Genomic DNA, 21,736 nt, shown 5'->3' with positions numbered 1-21,736 from the left:
TTGAACAGCACTTTTTGCGCTTCAATTTATTTACTATATATATATATATAGTAAATAAATTGAATTATGTACCATAGCTCCTTATATATATATATATGAGGAGCTATGGTACATAATCATATCTTTTTTTTATTTTTTATAGTGAGACCTCACAAGAGTCCCAACTGCTCCCGTCTGGAGCCAGTGAGACTATGGCATCCCCAATTGGGGGATGTTGTGAGGCTGAAGGTAAGTGGGGAAGGGAAAGAGGAAGGTGGGGAAGTACCTGGCTATTCAGATCTAGTCACTAAACACGGCTAAAGCCATTTGGAGCAACGTTTCAATTCTGAATGGTGGTCTTACACCAGGGCGATACTGGTAGTATCTTCCACTCTGGAACGTGCCGCAAATATACTATATATTATTTTAATTAATCAATTGTGAAATAACACAAATTAATCAAATAAAATTTATTTGCGCACGCCGGGTTCGAACCCGCGACCTTCGGAATGGCAGTCCAATGCGTTACCACTGGACTATGCCGGCCGTCAAATATCTATTTAACTAAAAATAAATTCGACAAGGCGACAAACTTTTCGATTGTAGAAAAATATTGGACAAACACCTAATGCTAGGTTGTTTCATAGAATTTGAACAATTCATCAAATTTCAATGTTCATTTGCGAGTTCTATGAATGTATTATTCAATTAAATTATTATTATATCATTATAGGCCAGTTACTTATATTCAATTAGTACAACAGAACTTGAAAACCCGTTCAAGCCGTGAAGTCTGCATCCGTAGTCAAGGATCTTAACGTCTTTGCCAAGGGCGGTGGTCGTAACTAAATCTAATTCTATACTTGGACATTTCATTTCAGAGCCAACTGATATAATAAACCTTACATCTGATAACAGTAGATTGTTTTAGAGTTATTTATGGCTGGTCTTTAAGTCGGATGATTCAATCTAATACGTTGCATCCAACACATAAATCTAAGCCTAATGTTGTTATGGGTACTAGTACCAAAGTACTTTGGTGCATAACCAATAAAAGCGCAGTCTGTTAACAGCTTTTATAAAGTAATCATGGCGGCAATTGACACGATAAATGGGTGACAAAGGACACGTAAATATATTTATTTACAAGAGAGACATCTTTAGTATTATACTCCTACGCATGCTTCCGTTTCTGGTTTAAATTTAATAACACTACGCAGGGGGCGTTCATATTTTTACAAAGTCAATGATTTATTTGGTAGACAGTAAAATAAACGCTACGGATGCTTTCAGTCTAGTAAATTTCAAAATAAAAATAATGAGGTACCGACCAACGTTTGGAAAATAATACGTAATATACTTTTCCTAACATCCACACACTTTATTCCTATTTAGTATTTTTTCTATCATTACTTATACCTACATCATTAGTAAGGATTAAGAACAATAATTATCATCCCATACGAAATTACCAAGATATTTAGGACATAGATATATGGATAATTTAATATTTTATACCTTGTAACTTGTAAAACTATAAATTGTGAATGTCCAAATAAAATAACATAAAATAAATAAAAATGTAACAACTAGAAAATAGAAGTTAGTTGATTCCTCGGCTGTAGATTGATTATTTATAATTTTTATATAATACTATTTTTAACAATCAATATAAAAAATACAAGGCAACCCATTGTTTACTCAATTCTTTCCAATTGTAGGCAGTGGCGGCTCGTGACTTTTAAGTGTGTTATAGGGCTAATATTGAAAAATACGGCTTTATGGATGTTTTCGTAGTTGAATAAAGGTGTCGTAGGTAAACCTAACCTAATCTAACCGAAAGATTGATGAAAATCTCCATATCGAGAAAATTTGAATTAAAAATAAAACATTTTCAGCTACAACAACATCAATAAAATCAAATTTTCAATTCTAGCACTCTAGTTCACTTATTCCGACATATTTTTATACATATGGTACTTTTGGTAGGAAACTGAATTGAATTGTTTTCCTATAAACAAAAATATATTTATACATACTTCATTCACTATACTCTTTAAGTAGTTTTTTAAACATAATCCTGTCCAATATTAATTATGATTTATCTCTAAATTTGTATAAAAAAATATTTGTACACTTTTATTTGACATTGAGCATTGTCTAAATACAAAATAATTTTCTTATATACTTTTTCCCTATTTACATGCAAAAAATATTTTAAATTGTTATCTACCAAGTCGATCCGTGAGAAATAGTTAGGATGCAGGCGAATTTTCACGTTATTGTTTTATAAAATTATTTTTTCATTACTGTCTGTATCTGTGTTTTCACCAAATAAAAAATAAAGTAAAAATTAAATAAAATAAAAAGTCACGAGCCGCCACTGCCTACAATTCGAAAAAATTGAGTTAACAATTGGTTTCCTTGTATTTTATAGAAAATGAGTAAGTCAAAGTTTCATATCTCATGATTGAAATAATTTAAGTGCTAAAAAAATGTCGAATTATAAAAATACCGTCTAAAATTCACGCCTCCAGAACTCACCCATCGACGTTTTTTTTTAGTTTCACATAAAGCACTTATAAATTCTATGTTTTATATCCAAGAAATTTCATTATTCCTAGTGCCAATATTGTAAATTTTGATAGCAATATAAACAAATATAAATTATGAAAATATGTGATTGATTTTTTTCTAAGAAATGTTATTTTGATAACACACAGGATTGTGTTAGGATACAGATAAATATGCACCTATTTAAAATACCACAAATAAACAAAAAATCCTGTTCATGTCTGAAATAAACTATTATCATTTAGATTTAAATTTTAATGAACTAATGTAATTAAGACTTCTTTTATATGAAAGCCGTAAGGACTTACAAATAAATCAATTATAAATTATTTAAAAAGGTGAGTTATTTAATTACATTGTAATTAGGTATTAACGTCATTTGCATTTACGTTAATCGTCGAAATAGTCATTGGATCAAATAAAAAGGTACCATCCAAGAAGGTTAAACGTGACATTTTATTTTATCAAAATCCAATTTGCTCGATTCCTGTCCATATTTAAATATCTATTCACAGAAAATGTTTGCATATGCAGTATAACGTAGATAGCAACAGAAAGTTATTTTATAAATGGTAAATAAGGTTTTACTGGCTTCACGTGAGAATATATTCATAATTCTTTAGTGCAAAAGGGGTTGCTAGGTATAATATACAAAATGAATAAAAATCTACCACACGTAGTGTTTAAGATCTACTACATATTCGTGATGTAAAGTTCCACCTTCTCCCATGTTCTACAGTGGAGGCACGATTCCCCGAGGGTGAGACGTGAGACCGTTTCGAAACGTCGAATTAAATTTTCAACCACGAATATTACTGTTTTAATGCAAACTTTATCTGCATAGATAAAATGAAATATCTACCTGTATTTTAAATTAAGGGTCTCAATTAAATTTGCCGTTAACTTCCGAGTCACGATAAAGCAATAAATTTAATTATTATTGAATGAAATATCAAGCATTCAATCTGGGACAAAATATTACAATGGTTTCTTTGCGGTGTTCTGATAATCCAACATTCATTTCAATCTATTTTCCACGAAAACTGTAACGAATTCTAGAATTTAATAATTATTTTTACAACTTCATTCAAAAAATATCAACGATCATCTTTCTTTTAAATAATTTAGCCTTTATGTAATAATAAATAATATTAGGTATTTATATACAAATTTCAGCAAAGGTAAAGTTTTCAGCAAAGGTAAAGTTGCTTTTACTCTGTCGATGACTTCAGCACAGGGCCTTTAGATGTCGAAACAGCTGTCAAGCCTTAAAGTAACAATACGTTACAGAAATTTAAAACGGATTTTCAATTTACCATTACATTTATTGCAATAATGAAAGGTTTTTAAGTTCATTTAATCACAACCTATTTAATTCACAAAGTTTTTTGGCTAAAAAAAATTATTCATATTCTTATTTTAAATATTGTTTGATAAATATAATATTGTTAAAAAAATACACTATCATTGTCTTTTCATACTTCGAACTCGAGAGTTTGGCGCGTAATTTTCCCGCCGTTTTCGCGCAATTTAGTAACACGCCCTGCCGCCAGGAGACGCGCGTGGTAACTGAGTTGCTGGGGTGAATCCCCGCTTATATATCCCAACGAGCGATACGGGATTACTACACGGGGTACATATACAATCTACCGTGGATATAGTCGCTGTAGCGGGGTTGTGTTGTGATGCTGTGAAGGTATTATATTTTACTCACATAGAATATGACACCCTGGTACTTATCCAAGAATCTAAGCGCTGCTGTTCTTTTGTGCTTCATTCATTGTGGGGTGTATTATGCAATAAGTGTTGTATTCAAATTTTTAATTTAATTTAATATATTGTAATTCCTTAGGATAGAATTTTTTTCGTTCTTTGTATCTTCTGTTTTTTGTGATTATTGCACAAGTTCTCTAACTGTCTTAGATTGGATAAATTATTTCGGAAAGTACCTGGCGTTCTGCAGTTACTTGGCTAGCATTCTACATTTATAATTTAAACAATTAAGATCTACATTTCAAAGTCGATTTTCAAGTTCTGTGAAGGTTCTATCCAAGTTATGTTACTATTTAAATGTTTTGAAGCAACTGGCCAGTAATGATATAATAATAGAACATGAATAGAACCTTCACAGAAATTGAAAATCGACTTTGAATTTGAATTGTTCGAATTCTGTGAAATAACCTGTCCTTAATGTAAGCATAATTTGTCGCAAATATGAAAAACTAAGGACGGGTTGTTTCGGAGAATTTGAACAATTCTTCAAATTTCAACGTTAATTTGCGAGCTCTGTGAAAGATATTTTCTAGTTCTGTTAATATTTCAGTTCTGTCAAGAAACTAGCCTATAATGATATAATATCAGAACTTAAATAGGACTTTCACAGAACTCGCAAATTAACGTTGAAATTTGATGAATTGCTCAAATTCTCCGAAACAACCGGTCCTAAGAGATTTTCTAACACCACCAAAAAATGAAGTACCTTTTTTTTAGCCAATGAAAATTCAGAATTCAAAAGTTGAAAATTCAATTAAGAAATATGATATTATTGACATTGAAATGCTAATTCAGCTATAAGCTGTTTCAAACTTAGTGTGATAAGTATGCAGTATGATAATTTGATATTAATTATTATAAACGATGAGTAGGGAACGGATATTGTATGAATGCACATACACCATGTGCATATTTCAGCTATATTTTACGAATTTTTCAAGTGTCTCTTTTATGCAAATTCTAAAAAAATGGTTGCTGAGAAATTATAAAAATTTATTGCATCGAATGCAAATAGAATATATTTTGTAGGTAATTAATTCTTAGTGTACTTTTCCATCAGTTTTTTTAAAGAATTTCTTTAATGATGAGCAAGGGGACAGAATATAAACAAAATCAATCATTTACAAAGTATGTTCTAGCATTAATGTACATTAACTATTTGTAAAGTCGTAAATAATAAATAATTAATAATAGACTATTTAATGTACTTTGTAAAAAAAAAATTTTAATACATGTACTCAATTAAAAATGATTTTAAATTCTAACCACTAAAATAATCCCTCATATACGAAAGGGGCATTAATACGTGTTGAAGGGGGGCAGTAAATTCCTATTAACAAAGTAAAATTAACGAAAAATCCCCCGGGAAACGCTAAAAGTTTTGCACGTCACGAATTAAAATTGTGAATCACAACACCTTCAGTATTATTTCAGCGTATAAATCATCGTTAACACTTTGCAGTCATAATATTATTTTTCCTGCGACACCGAGCGCGCTAAGGACTGTAAAGGGTAATTTAGACGACACCTTAATTAAGAAAGGGACGCTTAGATGACTTAGGCATTTATTATTTTATTTGGGCACTACGCGAATTTGAATGGTAGTACAAATCCGGGACACCCGAGGAAAATGTGGCATGATCGAGTGAACCAAATGCTTGAGTTGCGACATGACAGGTAAAGAATCAGAATAACAGAAGGATACATATGTGATGATGTTTTAATTTGAATGAAGCAAGAAGTGACTGCCAAGACCGAGTCTTTTGGCGGTCATCTATCGGTTAGTTAGACGACATCTTTTTTCGTAATAATTCTGCACAGTTTGTTTTTCCATATGGTATCGAGATGAAAAGTAGCACTGTTCTATTTTGACACCGATTTTAGTCCAGTATATTGATGGGCATTATTATTCGACATCTTTGATTATTTTCGAAACTATAATATTTCGTGATAAAAAATTTCAAAAAGACTATAAATATATTAGACTGTGTGATTGTGATCGGGTGAAAACTGCAGTTATTATTAATATGTTTAATTTCATTACGACCTATCTTAAACGTTATTTTAAAAATGGTTTTAAATTTTTGAAGATTAAGTACCGTCCCGAAATATTATTTATTATTTTTAATGGAAAAATTAATTTATCGTCAAAATCTAAATATATTGATAGGTATGACAATTTTCCTCCCGGTCCCGATTTAGTTTCCATGCGGGGGAAAATGTCTGGAAAAAAGTATCGTGTAAACCTGGCATTACAAGGAGTTAAGATTGATGGTTGGGGCTTGTCACCCGGGACCGAGGGGTTAATGTAATTACCCTGTTTCATCTTGCATGATAAAATGGCAACTCATACTCTGCTAACATTATGAACGTAGGAGTACCGTGTATTCTGCATATCAATCAAGTATACGAGCTCACACAGCTACTTTGGAACGGATTCACGAGTACCCATGGACATATTATGTTATAGTAGCGGTCTATTCCCAGTGTTGCTTTGGTTAGATATTTCTGAAGTAGTAATGTACTCTCAGTATCACCATTCATAATCGCCTCAATTATTAGCCTTAACCGGGTTTAGATACTAGGTCTGCATAGTCAGGAACATTCCAATATTTCTCTCCCATCTCCTTTCCATCCCTACTTCATCGGCCTCGCAAAGTTCCTCAAATTGGGATTGCCAATGCCAGTAGCTCCAGGCAATTGCAACTTACGTGAGCTAATCAAAATCTTTCCGGGTTCTAAGGGACCCGTGAAAAATCGTGCTTATGGCGTTGAGGATTTATATTCAGCTTTTTCTGTCTGGAATTTTGTAGGTTTGTAAGCGCGCCGCCCTGAAACCATTTATTGGATAACCAACACTTCTGCCGTAAGTCACCCCAAGTAATTCGCTACGTTTAGTGACTCAGCAGGGGTGCCTGGGTTTATGGGGTGAGGTTTGTCTAGGTATTAGTGGTTTGTCTAGATCGCGAGAGACTGGTTGAGTTAATTTAAAGAAAGGTCATTGCAACTACTTTCAGCGGGTCAAGTCTCTCAATCATGAACCGTTCTAATAGGTATCCACTTATATCAAAAATACAAGACGGAAATTAGTAGTTAAGTAAGAAAAAATAATTCGAAAAAAACGTTTTGAATCTTGGGCGAAGCCGAATAGAAACAAAATTTTTATAAAAATATTTTTTTTTTTTAGAATTGACTTCATTGTTCTAAAATGGCGAAACTAGTTAAATCCAGGATTTTTCAATGGTAACAAAAAATGAAAAACCTACATCGGGGTTATTACAGATTTTACTATTGTCGTTTGAATTAGGGTTAATTAACTTAATTACTTATTTCTTATAAATTTGTCCACCACGCCTAAATTTAAAAAAAATCAAGTTAGTTATCGTGATTTTTCACGGGCGACAACTAACAACATTAATTTTTATTTTTTTAAATTGACTTCCCCTGTTTGTAAGTGGTGTGACTCAAAGCTGTTGAATATGTTAATTGACGTCTCATAAGTTAAAAAGTTGAGAGGCATTAATTGAGGGATTGCGAGGGCTTCCTACGCATTCGACAAGAGACCGGATGTGACATTTGAAAACGGAAGTAAACTTACGAATATACAAGTTGAATTATCAAATGCAAGCGCATAATCAAATAGAAGTGGGCTTTGTTCATTTGTGTCCAGCCGTCACAAAGAAACAAAAGATTTATTGTTCAAATTCAACGATTCAGGCCTTTTTAAGCTTGACCATTGGAGGGTTACTTCTTAAAAGAATATTCATAATAGCATTTTGAAGCGGGGTGAAAATACCACGAAAACTTCACTATCCTAATGTCTAGTTATTTCTTACATAGGAACCTACTCATTTATTTATGAAACTCTTTAACAACCATAAAAGTTCCGCTGGCTATTTAATTAAAACTAGGAGAACTAAATCGCAGCCCGATTACTGGTAGGTCGTTGCACAAACGTGACGTTTTACCAAAAAAAAAAAGTTTAGAAACTCGTTTTCATGCTGCCTACATCAGCTGTAAACGGGTATTCCATTTCATTTCATAGTGCCTGACACTTTTTTAAGTCTATGTTATTTTTATTTATTTATTTTATTATATTTAAACGCCCTTAGGGCTTTTACCTATAATAATTTACATCTTTATTTTTTTTGTTAAACAGATTAAATTTTTTTTAAATCAGTGTTAGCAAAATACAGGTTACATAAAAAAATATCAGAGTTAACAAAATATGTTACATAAAATATAAGAGTTTAAAAAATATCGTTATGGATAGAGTTTAAATAAGTGAGACGAAAAATAGAAAATCTGCCTAAATCCTCCAAATCAACCATAATGATAATAAGAAAGGGTAATACAAGGGAGAGTAGTACAATTTCGCATTTATTATTTATGGATGATATAAAATTATTTTCGAATTCTGAACAAAATTTAGAGAAAATGATCGAGGTAGTTAAAAACTTTTCAGATGATATCAAAATGACATTTGGTTTAGATAAATGTAGAACGATCCATATAGAGAAAGGCAAAATTGTAGATGGGGACGAGAGTATATTTAGAAATTTCCAAATTACTAGTATGAAAAGGGATGAGGTTTATAAGTATTTAGGATACCCACAATCAAATAGATTAGACCATAGTAGTATTAAAAATGATATTAGGATTAAATTTCAAACTAGGATAAGGAAAATTTTAAAATGCAATCTATCTGCTAAAAATTTAGTAAAAGCAATAAATACTTGGGCAATACCTCTATTAACGTACTCATTTGGCATAATTAAATGGTCTAATACAGATTTAGATAACTTAGAAAGATTAATTAGAACTACGCTAACAAAGTTTAATTGCCATCATCCAAATTCAGCTATAGAACGAGTTAATTTACCTAGAAATTTAGGAGGTAGAGGTATAGTCAAAATAACTTCTTTGAAACATAATCAGGTAGAAATGCTAAGAACTTTTTTCCATAGGAAAGCTCATAGCTCAGAAATGCACAAAATAATTTGCAAGGCAGATAGAAATATTACACCTTTAAATTTATACGATGAGAATGCCAACATTTTTATAAATCCCAACCAGGAATTATTAGATTCCTGGTCAAATAAAATTTTACACGCAAAACACTTCAATTATCTCAACCAAACGTATGTTGACAAAATTTCGTCAAACAAATGGTTGAGTATTGGAGAGTTGAGCGCAGAAATAGAAGGATTTATGCTTGCCATTCAGGATAGAGTCATTAATACTAAAAATTATAGAAAGCATATAATCAAAGATACAAATCAAATTGATGATTTGTGTAGAAAATGTTTGGCTTTTCCGGAAACTATAGAACATATTATATCGGGATGTTCTATATTAGCACCGTCCGAGTATACATTTAGGCACAATCAAGTTTTAAAAATAATTCACCAAAATTTGGTAATTAAACATAACTTGATTGACTGCCGTAATGTAGTACCATATTATGAATACGAACCAAATTCATTTTTAGAAAACGAATTTTATAAAATATATTATGATAAAACTATACTAACAGACCGAGCGATTAGTCATAATAGACCCGATATAGTTTTACATGACAAAATTTAAAAAATAACTTATATCATTGATGTTGCTATTCCAAATTCCTGTAATATTCAAAAATCTGTTAGTGAAAAAATAAGAAAATACACAGATTTAGGAAATGAAATAAAAAGAATTTGGCATTCTCAGACTATAAAAATTTTACCATTCGTTATTTCGGCTACTGGCATTATACCTAGCTCTCTAATTAAAAATTTAGGCGTATTAGATCTATCAAAAAATTTATATATAAAGATGCAAAAGTCGGTCATTTTGAATACATGTAGGATAACAAAAGATTTTTTAAATATTTATGTTGAGGGATCAGTAGGATTTATAGGCCCTGTTAGAAGTTCTACCGAGCCGAACCCTCTGATATGAAAATATCTGGAGACGGTGAATTTTTTTTCCCATTTGATATCTGGTGATTTGACGTGTTGTTGTTCTTGTATTGTTTTTGTATTTATTTTACTTATATAATGCACTTACATAGTGTTGATTGACTAGCTGATCATTTGTGGAAAAGTGAGTGGAAGGGTTAAGTTTTTCCTTTGGGGAAGACTTAACCCGGACAACTAAATCGGAAATTTAAAAAACAATAGTTTACAAATTAGGTAAAAATAGTTCGCACATACTCCGATTAAAGTTTGCAAAGTTCAAATTATTGTCAAATACATTTATATTGTTTAAGTATTTGTTACCAAGACTGTGTACACGTTGTATTGGAGAGTGAAAACTATAGTTGGAATGAAATGTATGTATGTAAAATGTTGATATTTGCCTAGTTGTTCGTGTAGGTATGTGTAGATTTATTAAATGCAGGAGTTCACAACAATCGAATTAGAGTTCAATAATTTCAATAAAATGGTTAGGTCGTTTATTTTTCTTCTGTTTTCTAATGTCGGAATATTTAAAAGATTCAATAATGACAGGTAATTTATGTGTTCTAGAGGGATTTTAAGTTTAAAATTGACGAAGCGTAGAAATTTTCTTTGAATTCTTTCAACATTATGAATATGTACATTGTAGAGGGGCGACCAAACCATGGAGTTACGTTCTATCAGGCTTCTAACTAGGGATATGTACAATAGTTTTATGATTTGTAAAGATTCAAAGTTTTTAATTGTTCTTAATACAAAACCTTATGTTATCATACCCTTATTCACAATTCGTTGAATGTGGACCGTAAAGTCTAGTTTCTCATCCATTATTATGCCAAAATCTCGCATTTCCTTTACTCTTTCTAAATTTGTTTTATTTATTGAATAGCCAAAAATTTGTGATAATTTTTTTCAGGAAAAGGTAAAAATTTTGTATTTTTCTACATATAAATATAAACTGTTTAGTGAACACCAGTTATTTAGCATGTCTTTATTAGTTTGAAGAACTTGAAAGTCTTTTAAGGAGGTTATTTCTTTATATAATTTAATATCGTCGGCGAATAGTAGTACATTGACATTTAAAGCAGTTGACTATGTCGTTTATAAAAAAAAAAATTTGGGCCAAGATGACTACCTTGCGGTACGCCACTGGTGGCCAAAAATGGTTTAGATAAAAAAGATTTTATTTTAACAAGTAAAATTACACCAGATATGTAGCTACTTAACAAGCTTAACATATTTGCTGTGATTCCTATAGCATGAAGTTTTTGGATCAGTACTTTGTGAGACACTTATCAAAGGCTTTCGAGAAATCAGTATATATACAATCAACTTGTTTATTTTTAGAAAAAAACTCCAATGTATAGTTTTGAAACAGTAGTAAATTTGCTGTAGTTGATCTACCTCTAATGAAGCCATGTTGTTTGTCATTTATTAACTTTGTTAGTGTGGGATATATTTCTTCCAAAACTAAAGATTCAAAGATTTTGGGTAATACAGATTGAATGCATATTGGTCGATAGTTTGAAATGTTAGTCTCGTCACCTTTGGAATAATAAAGCTGGAATTCCAGTGGACGGGAAAATATCCAGAAAGTAGGTGGTTAAATAAAATGTTTAGTTGTTTAGACAATACGGAGGAGCACTGTTTCAGGAAAATTGGCGGGATGGTGTCCGGGCCTGCAGACTTGTTTATGTTTATGTCTAAGCAACTTAGTTTTTTTTTGCAAGATTCTTCGGTGATGTAGCAGTCTGTTAAATGTGTGTTTTTTTTAATGTGTATGAATGAATATTTTCTTCTGGCGTTTCATCATTTAAACATTTTTAAAGAAATCAGGAAAAAGATTTACGATGTCTTGCGTATTTTTGGCGTATTTGTCGTCCATGTGCATTTCTGGAGGATAGTCTGTGCTGTCATTTTTTTATTTTTTTCATAAATTTCCCGAGATTGTTCGAGTTTAAGGCTGTGTCCTCGATATAATTTATATATGTTTTATAACAGATTTTAGAGAGATCTTTGCATTTTTTCCTACTTTCACTGAAATTTGTATAGTCGATTATCTTCAGAGTTTTTTTGAATTTTTTATGAAGTATTTTTTTTTTTTTGTAGTGAGGCTGTTAGTTCTGATGAGAAGTGAGTTGGATATGTATGTTTTTTAGGAGTAAATTGTGGTACATATGATTTGATAGTGGTGGAGAATATTGAATATAGGTTTTCTAAGGAATCGTCAGTATTAACGTCAGACAAAAAAGGCCAGTCAACATGCGAAAGATGAGAATTTATAGATTCAAAATCTCAGTCAAAATCTCAATCAAAGTCAGACATATATTCCCGTATTACAAATAACCAGAAAATATATGAAAATTTCCTGCTGCTATTACATATCTGTATACAAATGTACAGTTCTAATTTTTTTTTGTTATTTATGTCAGTCCCAGAAATTTTGCACTGAAATGAATCTCACCTTCTAGTATTACGTAGTGGAATTCGAAAACTTATCATTGCAAGGAATTCTGGACTATCAAATGCATAATTTAGAATTTAATAGAAATACCAAGTCAGTAAAAATCCTCATGTTAGACAATTTAGGCTATCTATTTAATTTGAAAGAGTGTTATAGTTAAATTGCTGGAATACCTATTTTAAAACTTAGAAAACGTAAGAATTTCTTTTGTAAGTAGCTCTTACATGAATATTTTAATGTGGGTTCCAAACGGGGGAATTGTACTCAAGTTGACTTCTAACAGTGGCAAAATATAACAGATTAAACATAATATTGTTGAAATTTCGGGTTAACATAGTTATAAATCCCAACATTTGTAGTTCCTTGTTAGAGATTTCCGCCACGTGGTTAAAAAGTGAAAAATTTAATTGAAAAGTTATCCATAAGTCTTTAATTTCTTTTAATGCATGGGCATTGTTATCTATGTTGTAATTAAAGATCACTGGATATTTTATTCAAGAAAATCCGAAATTTTCTTCGAAAATTTCTCGAAAATTTGTCATTTCGAGAAATTTGAGTTAAGTCTGTTTTCATTGATTCAAATAAAAAAAAATGTTGATTTTCAGCGCCCTTGAGGTGATTTCTCACGAAAACGGCGCTACATAAATTAGCCAAATATTAAATATTTATATTATCTTGAATATTACAATGATAAATATTTGGAACAATACTAAAAATGTTGAGGTCATCAGCAAAACGTAAGATGAAGAAATATTTTTTAAATATCAAAACAAGACAGGACCAAGGTGTGAACCCTGTGGGACTCCACGCGTTGCATTATTTTTTTTCTGACAAGGAGGATTTTATTTTAACAATTTGTTGTCTACCAGAAAGATATATTTTAAACCGAACTTACATATTTTAACATAAGCTTCACACAGGAGGCCCTTAGGAAAATATTTTCCCTCGGGTTCTATGTTATCTTCAGGAACGAGATTGCCATGTTTTATTACGAGGTCGACAAAAATTTTCAATTGAAACATACGTTTCCATCACGTGTCGCCACTAGCGGCTCACGTAATAAACTCACTCCATCACTTTGCAGCACCATACAGACGAGAAAGAGTAAGTATCACGTGAATACGTGATCCGTTGCGACGAATAAAAAATATCATTGGACGACAAAATGACTTAGCTATATAAATCATCCAAATATTATTATTCTCAGGAATCGCTAGTTAAAATCCTCCGGGTAGGTGCTGATACATCCCGTATATATATATATATATAGAATTTGGACAAAAAGGTTATATTTTGAAACGAGTATTTGTTGTACAAGACATCTCGTATATTAAGTAGGGATATTTCACCATCCTGATAGTTTATCCATGAGGTAATGTTATAATTTCGATTTACATTTATTTATTTTTACATTTATTCGGTACTCGAACCTATGAATGGTGGCTATCATGGAACCAATATTTGATAAGTGGCTATATGTCGGATAGGTTAGCTGAGTTTTCCTCCTATTTATTTCCTTATTTATTAATATACGTTATCGTGTGGATAAGCTATCAAGGGGGTGCTGAAATAACCCCTAAAGCTAATAACGACAAATAATTTAAACTCAATAAAAATAGTTCTTACGTGAATGTACAAATTTCCGAAATGTCCTTCGCTATCAATGCGCTGCAGGTGCATGGAGCTATTCCCCCTGTAGGCGGGGTTCTTGGAGAACTTGCGCATGCCCGAGAGGCCGGAGCCGTTCTGTGGGGAGACGCGGCCTCGGCAGTCCTCCTCGCGGTCATCGTGATCGTTCAGGTCTACCGTCTCGAGTTCCAGGTCTCCCTCGTGCGCACTGGCGAACGCCTCGTTCACGTAGCCCTGCTTCGCTGACCCGTTTGCGGGCAGCTTGGCCATTGTAGTGCAAGGCTGGTCGGCTGGAAACAAAAAATACTTTTTAAATGTCTGGAGTTGTAAAAAGTTTGGAGTAAGTTCTCAATGGTGTTTTAGTATTTATTTTAGCCATATCCTTATGCTACAGTTATTTACTTATTTCGTCGTGTTCTCCATAAAACTGTTATACACCAATATATTATGAAGAACATTACAAATTTGAGGTAAATGTAAGTATAAAAAGTTCATGGAGGCAGTTTTACTGTCTGTATGTAAGTGATGTTGAAAATTTCGCTCTGTCGATTGGCTGATTCTGATAGGCAAAAATCCTCGCATTCGAAGTATAAAAAGTGCATGGGATCTCACACGAGTGAATAAGTTATGTATTCACTATCATCTAGAGAGGGCATAGTGTTCCAAATAGCACTAAAAAAAATAGTAATAATTTAAGTAGTTACACCCAGGTAAAAAATTACTGTTTTTTACTTAAAAGGATAAACTTAACCTAACCCCTAAACCAACCAAAGTTTGTTTTAAAGTTCACATTTTATTTATTGTTTTTTTTGTATAATTTACCCCCCTAGGAAGCCCTGAGGGAAATAATTTCCATCAGGCCCTATGTCATCTTTGTGGATGCTGGAGGGAAACCCGCACATCCGGGACGCCCTAAACTAGTGGGATTGCGGTACCCCCATTACTGTAAATGTAGTGAGGCTGAATAAATTGAAGGGAGGGCGGGATGGAGAATTAACAAGGTTAAAAAATACCTAACTACTTCATTTTGATCACTAAACACGACAATAGGTATTTTAAACAACCTTTAGATTTCGGAATGGGGTTGATCACCAGGGCACTAGGGAAAATAACTACGAACTACTTTCCTCTGCTCATTTTCAATTTTTTTTTTTTTAATTTAACTTAACGGCGTTCATCTCGGGGTTCTTAAATTCGTTGTAGGGCAATGCATCTTACAAATTAATAATTACGAAAATATATCGTAATAAAACTAAATTAGTATGTCGTTGAAGGAAAGTAACACAAAATAATGTTCTTTCAATGAAATGACAACTAATTACAGTATTATTTTTATTTAATGGTAAGTGGATACGATTATTCATTCACATTACTTATACCCGTTTTACACGATATCTTTTTTCATCCAGTTTGTCTAATCGGGATGAAAAATGGACGTGCTCTATTTTGATAGTTGGTACCGGGAATGACGTGTATGACCGATTTTCGTACAATTTAAGATGGTGGAGATTACTTAACATCTGCCGTCTCTCATTATTTTACGTGAAAATGTTCCATGTTTATTCAGTTTTATATTTAAAATATTATTAAAAAGACTACAATATCTATTTATTACTGATTGTAAATGTGTACTACTGTTAGGTGTTGTGAATTTCGGGTGTATGTTTGATGATTTTCTATTTTGTTTTAGGAAATAATATACGAGAACTTCACATACATACTGTCAACTCATAGAATAAAGAATATCTATATGTGTTTACTTCGTAGAGAAACATACTTTTTAATTAATGAACGGAGACAGGATTGTCACAGCTATCGGTTTGGTATCTGCGCTGCTGTGTTTTGGTAGTTTTACCTCATATATTTCGCAAGGCATAAATATCTATTAAAAACTTTATGATAAATGTTTAAATACGAACGGGTTAACAAAAACATCGATTTGATGATGACCAAGCACGTTATACAGCTCACAGATGGCAGTGACAGATGCTTTCATGGTTGTGATCTGTAGTTATGTTCAAGGTGTTACTATTTAGTACCGTCTCAAAATATTATTTCTTCTCTAATGGCAACTATCTATATGAAATCGTATGAAAATACTGATCGCGTAGAGTGAAAAAATTTCTTATGGGTTATGGGGATCGCTATGAAGTATCGTGTGTAGCAGGTATACGCGCACGCGGATATGGGCAATTGGACAACGAGCACACTACGCGTTTTTAACCATTACAGTATTAAACGTTCAACAAGCTGTTTTAATCTTGTTAATTTATTTTTAGATATTTATATTCATGCGTTGGATTAAGGCAGGAGTGGGGAACCTTTTCGTCATCGGGGGACATATGTTTGTATTATCACCCGTGGGCCCCACTTGGATTTTGTAGGCGAGGGGAGGGGGTGTCGACATCTTCGATATATTATTTAAACCTCACTTTACCAAGTACCGATTTTATTTGATTTTTATATCACACATGACAAGAATGCTTCAAATGACAAGAAATTCATAACTGCAATCGAAGCGCGAGAATGGTTTCCCTTGAATCGCGTCTGCAAATCGAATTATAAATAATAAAACACAAGACTGGTTTAAACTTAAGAGTAATTTTGCATAACCTCTGCACTCTTTCGCTGCAGTAGCTGGTCCAGTTTCCTCACCACCTGGGATTCTTGCTGCAGAGTCTCCATCCTCTACCTTCGTCGAATGTCACAGCGGTGCTGCCAAGGTCTGGAATCCATGAGAGGACATTGTGTCAGCGCTCTATTAGCAGCAGACACATACCTGGATGGATGACGAACCTCGTGCTGGCACTGTTGGTGGACGCGGTGGACTATCTCGCTGCAGCAGCTGGTCCAGTTTCCTCACCACCTAGGATTCTTGCAGCAGATTCTCCATCTCCGTGTCACCTGTTTCTGTACTTCATTTTATTTAACTTAATTTCAATTTCAATTTGTAATATTTATATATTTTTTTTGTAATATCTGCATTAACTGTACAGCGCCCCTGAGGTGATATTTCGCAAAAGCGGCGCTATAAAAATCATCCAATAAATAAATAAATAAATAAACCGCTCCTGAAAATATTAATAAGGAAATATAAAATCTGCTTACTGCCGTTTAAAACCAATTAATCCATCTGGATTTTGCCGCTTCTCCCATATATTTAGGTTCTATAAATTTGAAAAAAAAATCATTATGACAGGTGATCGCTTAAAACGATTTTTCAAATTTTTAATAATATGCCGAAAATCGCTCAAGTGGGTCCACGGGTCTCTTGAGTCCACTAGCTTAAATAATCGTTATATACGGCCGACAAGAATAAGTTTTCCTCGGAATTTTGTAGCAAACATATTTTTTTTTAAGAAGAAAGTAAAATATTCCCGGTTCACGAATAAATTGAGAATATTTGAAAATCTTTTACTACCACCACAGTAAGCGGAAATGTTGCTTGTGTTGAGATAGAGGACTTAGCCAGCCGAGAATTGAACATACTACGCCATGGTGGGACCCAAACGGTATGTCAACTCAGCCACCGAGCGGGCAGTGGTCATATGGTGTGAAACTAGTATTTAAACTCCATTGGGAATATGAGGACGGTTTCCTTCTAAATGAGTCATCAAAACACAAACCTGCTTTAATTTTTGATCGATTCTTTGTGCAAGTTCCCAACTTTAACAAAAACTACACCCAGAACTGGAATAGTTGAGTTTAATAAGCACCACACTCACGATTTCTTAATAAACATTTAATTTATTATCAGTAAAATAATAAGAAAATAAAATAATAACAATTAATTGCCTGACAAGTTATTAAAATTATATTAGATTAATTTAATTTAAATTCCTTATTATTTTACTGATAATAATTATCTTTCTATGGGTTTTGTAATAATGCCTTAATAATGTATCTGAAACACCGTGAAAGAAAACCGTTTTCGCGTTCATATTGTTTTTTTTAATAGTCTTGTGGTCAGCACGCCGCACCGAAAGTGCTCGCGGGCCGCACCAAAAACCTCAGAGGGCCGCGTGCTACCCGTGGGCCGCAGGTTCACTACTCCTGGTTTAGGGGAAACAATTATTTTGTGAATAATAGATTATACTGTTCATAATGCTGAAACCAGCGGAAGAAATAATGATATACATTGGTAATACCATAAATCTAAAATGAAAAATACAATGGCACGAAAAAGGTAAACACAAAACGTTGAATCACCTCCGTTACGCTGCGGATAAGTAACAATAACAAAGATATGCGCCTTATAGCAACATCGGGTCAGCGATAAACTTCAACAAAACCATTGTTTTAGGCTCCAAATCCACACTTAATGGCATCAGGGAAATATTCACAGAAAGCTGACGGCAATTCATAGTAAATACTCTGGCTAAGATCTGGGAAACACTAGGAAAAGAAAACCAGACTAGCAAAAAAAGGAACAGTTTCAAAAACCATATTGCATTCCTGCAATTGCATTTTTTCGGAATTTGGAGTGCAAATATGCACTATCACTGAGAACATCGAGACAAACGTAAAACACGGCATCTCATTAAGAATGTATTGAGAAACATGGAATCCCACTATTAAATTTGTGACAAAACTTTTAATCAATTGAGTTGTTGGAAGAGCCGTGTTAGAAATATGAATAAGTAGATAAAAAGTTAAGATGCAAGACAATGGTGTATACTTGTAAATGGTATCGCTGTCACAATCTCCACCCAGAGTTAAAATGGGCATGTAGCACGGCTAACGGATGACCGTTGCAAGTTGCAATTAAAACACTATCGGAACATCGACAGGGCCGGCCCTGAGCCAAAAGGCGCTTGGCGCGAGTAAAACTTAGGTGATCACTGTAATCAATAATATTCGGATGATTTGTATTTTTGCGTAAGGTCAATTTTAACGATGTTTAAGGATTGTTAGTTTTTAGTATTCTCAGCGCCTTGGCAATTCGGCGCCCGGAGCGAACTGTTCCAATTGCGCCCGCGTAGGGTCGGCCCTGTCAACCGAACAGCATCACTGGTTACGGAAAGGTACATTAAATGTGCTCGTACATCAGCGCCTCTAAGGAGATTTTTCACAAAAAACGGCGCCACATAAATCAACCAAATTTTATCATCGAATGCGAAGGAAATTTCGACAAATATGACTCTTTATAAATAGGTTCCAATGACCGAATGGTTTAAGACGCCTGTACAGGTAAGACAAGAGATCCTGGGTTTAATTCCTAGTTGTGACCGTCATTTTTTTTCTGTGTCTTTTTCACATCAGCCGTTAGAAATTTAGAATTTTTAGGCTGAACTGGACCCTAGAAGTGCGATACAAAACAAAAATAAGAGAAAGAAGAAATCAAAGCAGTGATAAAAACAAATAATATACCATAACACTTCTCGCCATGAATACTAGTTGCATTCACTTAAAATATTTATAGATGTTCTACTTTGATAGAAAACCGTAAGCGCCAACGGTATTTTATGAACATTAAGTCATTTTGTGCTCTGTACTTTTCAGGTGAATGTAACTGACACCGAGTAATGATAATGGTAAGAATAAATTAATCTAATAAGTAATAATGAAATACAGCTCCTGTACCTATTTGTTACAACTGGATGTGTTACTAGATGTTCGTTATGTAAGTTCCTACATCCATCAAAGGATCGATTATTTAAGTAGATATTAAATTTAACTTAATTAAAAACGGTTTAACTAAAAGTCTTGGGGAGACAAAAATGTTCCACATAATTCAATATCGATGTCTTTAAATATTTTGTTTTTGGAATTAAAGCTGCATGGTGGATGGCCACTAAGCCTATTATGAAAATGTTTCAGTTACGATAAGGTTACGACTAATACATTTTTACTATCGAGATGAAAGTGGGGATTGTTTACTTGTCATAATTAATTACTTTAACTATTGAATTTGATACCTTACAAGTAAGGCACACATAATTGCAGTTATGAATTAGGTCTGAAATTTCAGCATCTCATTTTCACAAATTGTTCAAATTACGAATTGTAACCTACTGGTAGAAACATTAATCTCGATAATACTGTGTTCGCAGATTTTAAAAAGAACCTGTTTTGAAGCCCTTACCTGCGAGTCTTGTTTTGTATCGGTCGAGGTGTTGGGACTTGAGACCACTGACCCTTTGTTGATGGTTAAATTTCAGAACGATAAATTCCTCTGTCGAAATTTTTGTCTGGTAGGTATGATACCTACCATATATACATTTCCATATTCTTCTTGAAGTCTACCAAATCAATGTCAACTGTTATCAACACTATTTCCTTGACTAGAGTTGTGCCAGCTGGTTCGACGTGAAGTTTTTGAAAAGGATATCTTTTTATCGCACGAATAATTCTGGAATCTAAAGGAAATCGTTCATCGGAGTAACACGCTGTGGAGATGACCTATTTGCTAAAAGGTAAAACATACATCAATATTAGCTACCAGGTACATAGATATATACTACCAAGTTATAATAGACCAAGTATAGTAAAGTTCATTGTTGTCTCCTTTATCTTAATTTAAATTCCAAAATATGAGTAACATTTTTAGAGGAAAGTGTTAGTAAGTAAGAGAGGTAAGGTTGGCCGCAATGTTACCCAATCTACCGTAGGAAATGTAGAAGAAAAATAATAAGAGTACCGTCGTATTATTATATATTCTATAGTTTATACCTACACTAATGAATCGTAGTAATGAATTCAGAATCAATTTTTTTGCTGTGAAAATATTTAAAAAATGTATAAAGTCTTTCTGTAGTCAGTCTTCCGCTGGCAGCTGATGAAGGAGAAGATTGATAATAAATTTGGAAAAAATTTAAGTTGTGAAATTATATAAAATTGTTTAATTTTAATTTAAGTAGGTGTTACAGAAAGGCTAAGTGATTAACAAATTTAAAAAAAATATATATATATTTTGTTTATTCACCTTGGTATGAGTTGACAACACTCTTAGACCAGCTTACTGATAGATTGGGCCAAGTTTTATTTCACTCTCATTCGTTCAAAATTTAACACAGATTTTGAAGAAGTATTTTTATAAATAAACTTACTGCGATAAATAACAACACACCCGCTGCTTTTAGCACTCGCAGTTACCAGAGGACTTTTGTAACAATCTGTAAATTGCATTTTCACTGCCGACATATACCTAGTTGTACATAATACGCAATAAAAGTACACGTATGCGCAATAACTGCAGCGTATAATATTTTTTCATCATCCATCGTTGCCATTGTCGAACGGAACGGCCATAAAATTCATAATCTCAATGGCCCTAGATGAAAATGCGTGGAGGTGGAAATACCTGCACTCAGTCGTGTTATTTGTTATGTCGAGATAAGAAAACACTCTGCAGATTTACTGAGAGATGCTAATA

At 33.0% G+C, this 21,736-nt stretch overlaps 1 protein-coding gene across 1 annotated transcript in view; it reads right to left on the bottom strand.

Annotated features, from left to right (window-relative positions):
• Oatp26F (Organic anion transporting polypeptide 26F) overlaps window positions 1-21,736 on the bottom strand; it is a 128,571-nt gene that overhangs the window by 83,782 nt on the left and 23,053 nt on the right. Inside the window, exon 2 of the mRNA XM_089648914.1 lies at window positions 14,359-14,651. Within this exon, the coding sequence (XP_089505040.1) occupies window positions 14,359-14,631 (273 nt within the window). The 5' untranslated portion in view covers window positions 14,632-14,651. The remainder of the gene's footprint in view (window positions 1-14,358; window positions 14,652-21,736) is intronic.

The sequence above is a fragment of the Hesperophylax consimilis genome, chromosome 3, assembly GCF_061612785.1.
Source record: "Hesperophylax consimilis isolate HC1 chromosome 3, BYU_Hcon_1.0, whole genome shotgun sequence".
Lineage (NCBI taxonomy): Eukaryota > Metazoa > Arthropoda > Insecta > Trichoptera > Limnephilidae > Hesperophylax > Hesperophylax consimilis.
The sequence above is the reverse complement of the archived record's forward strand: the minus strand, read 5'-3'. Positions and strand labels throughout refer to the sequence as shown.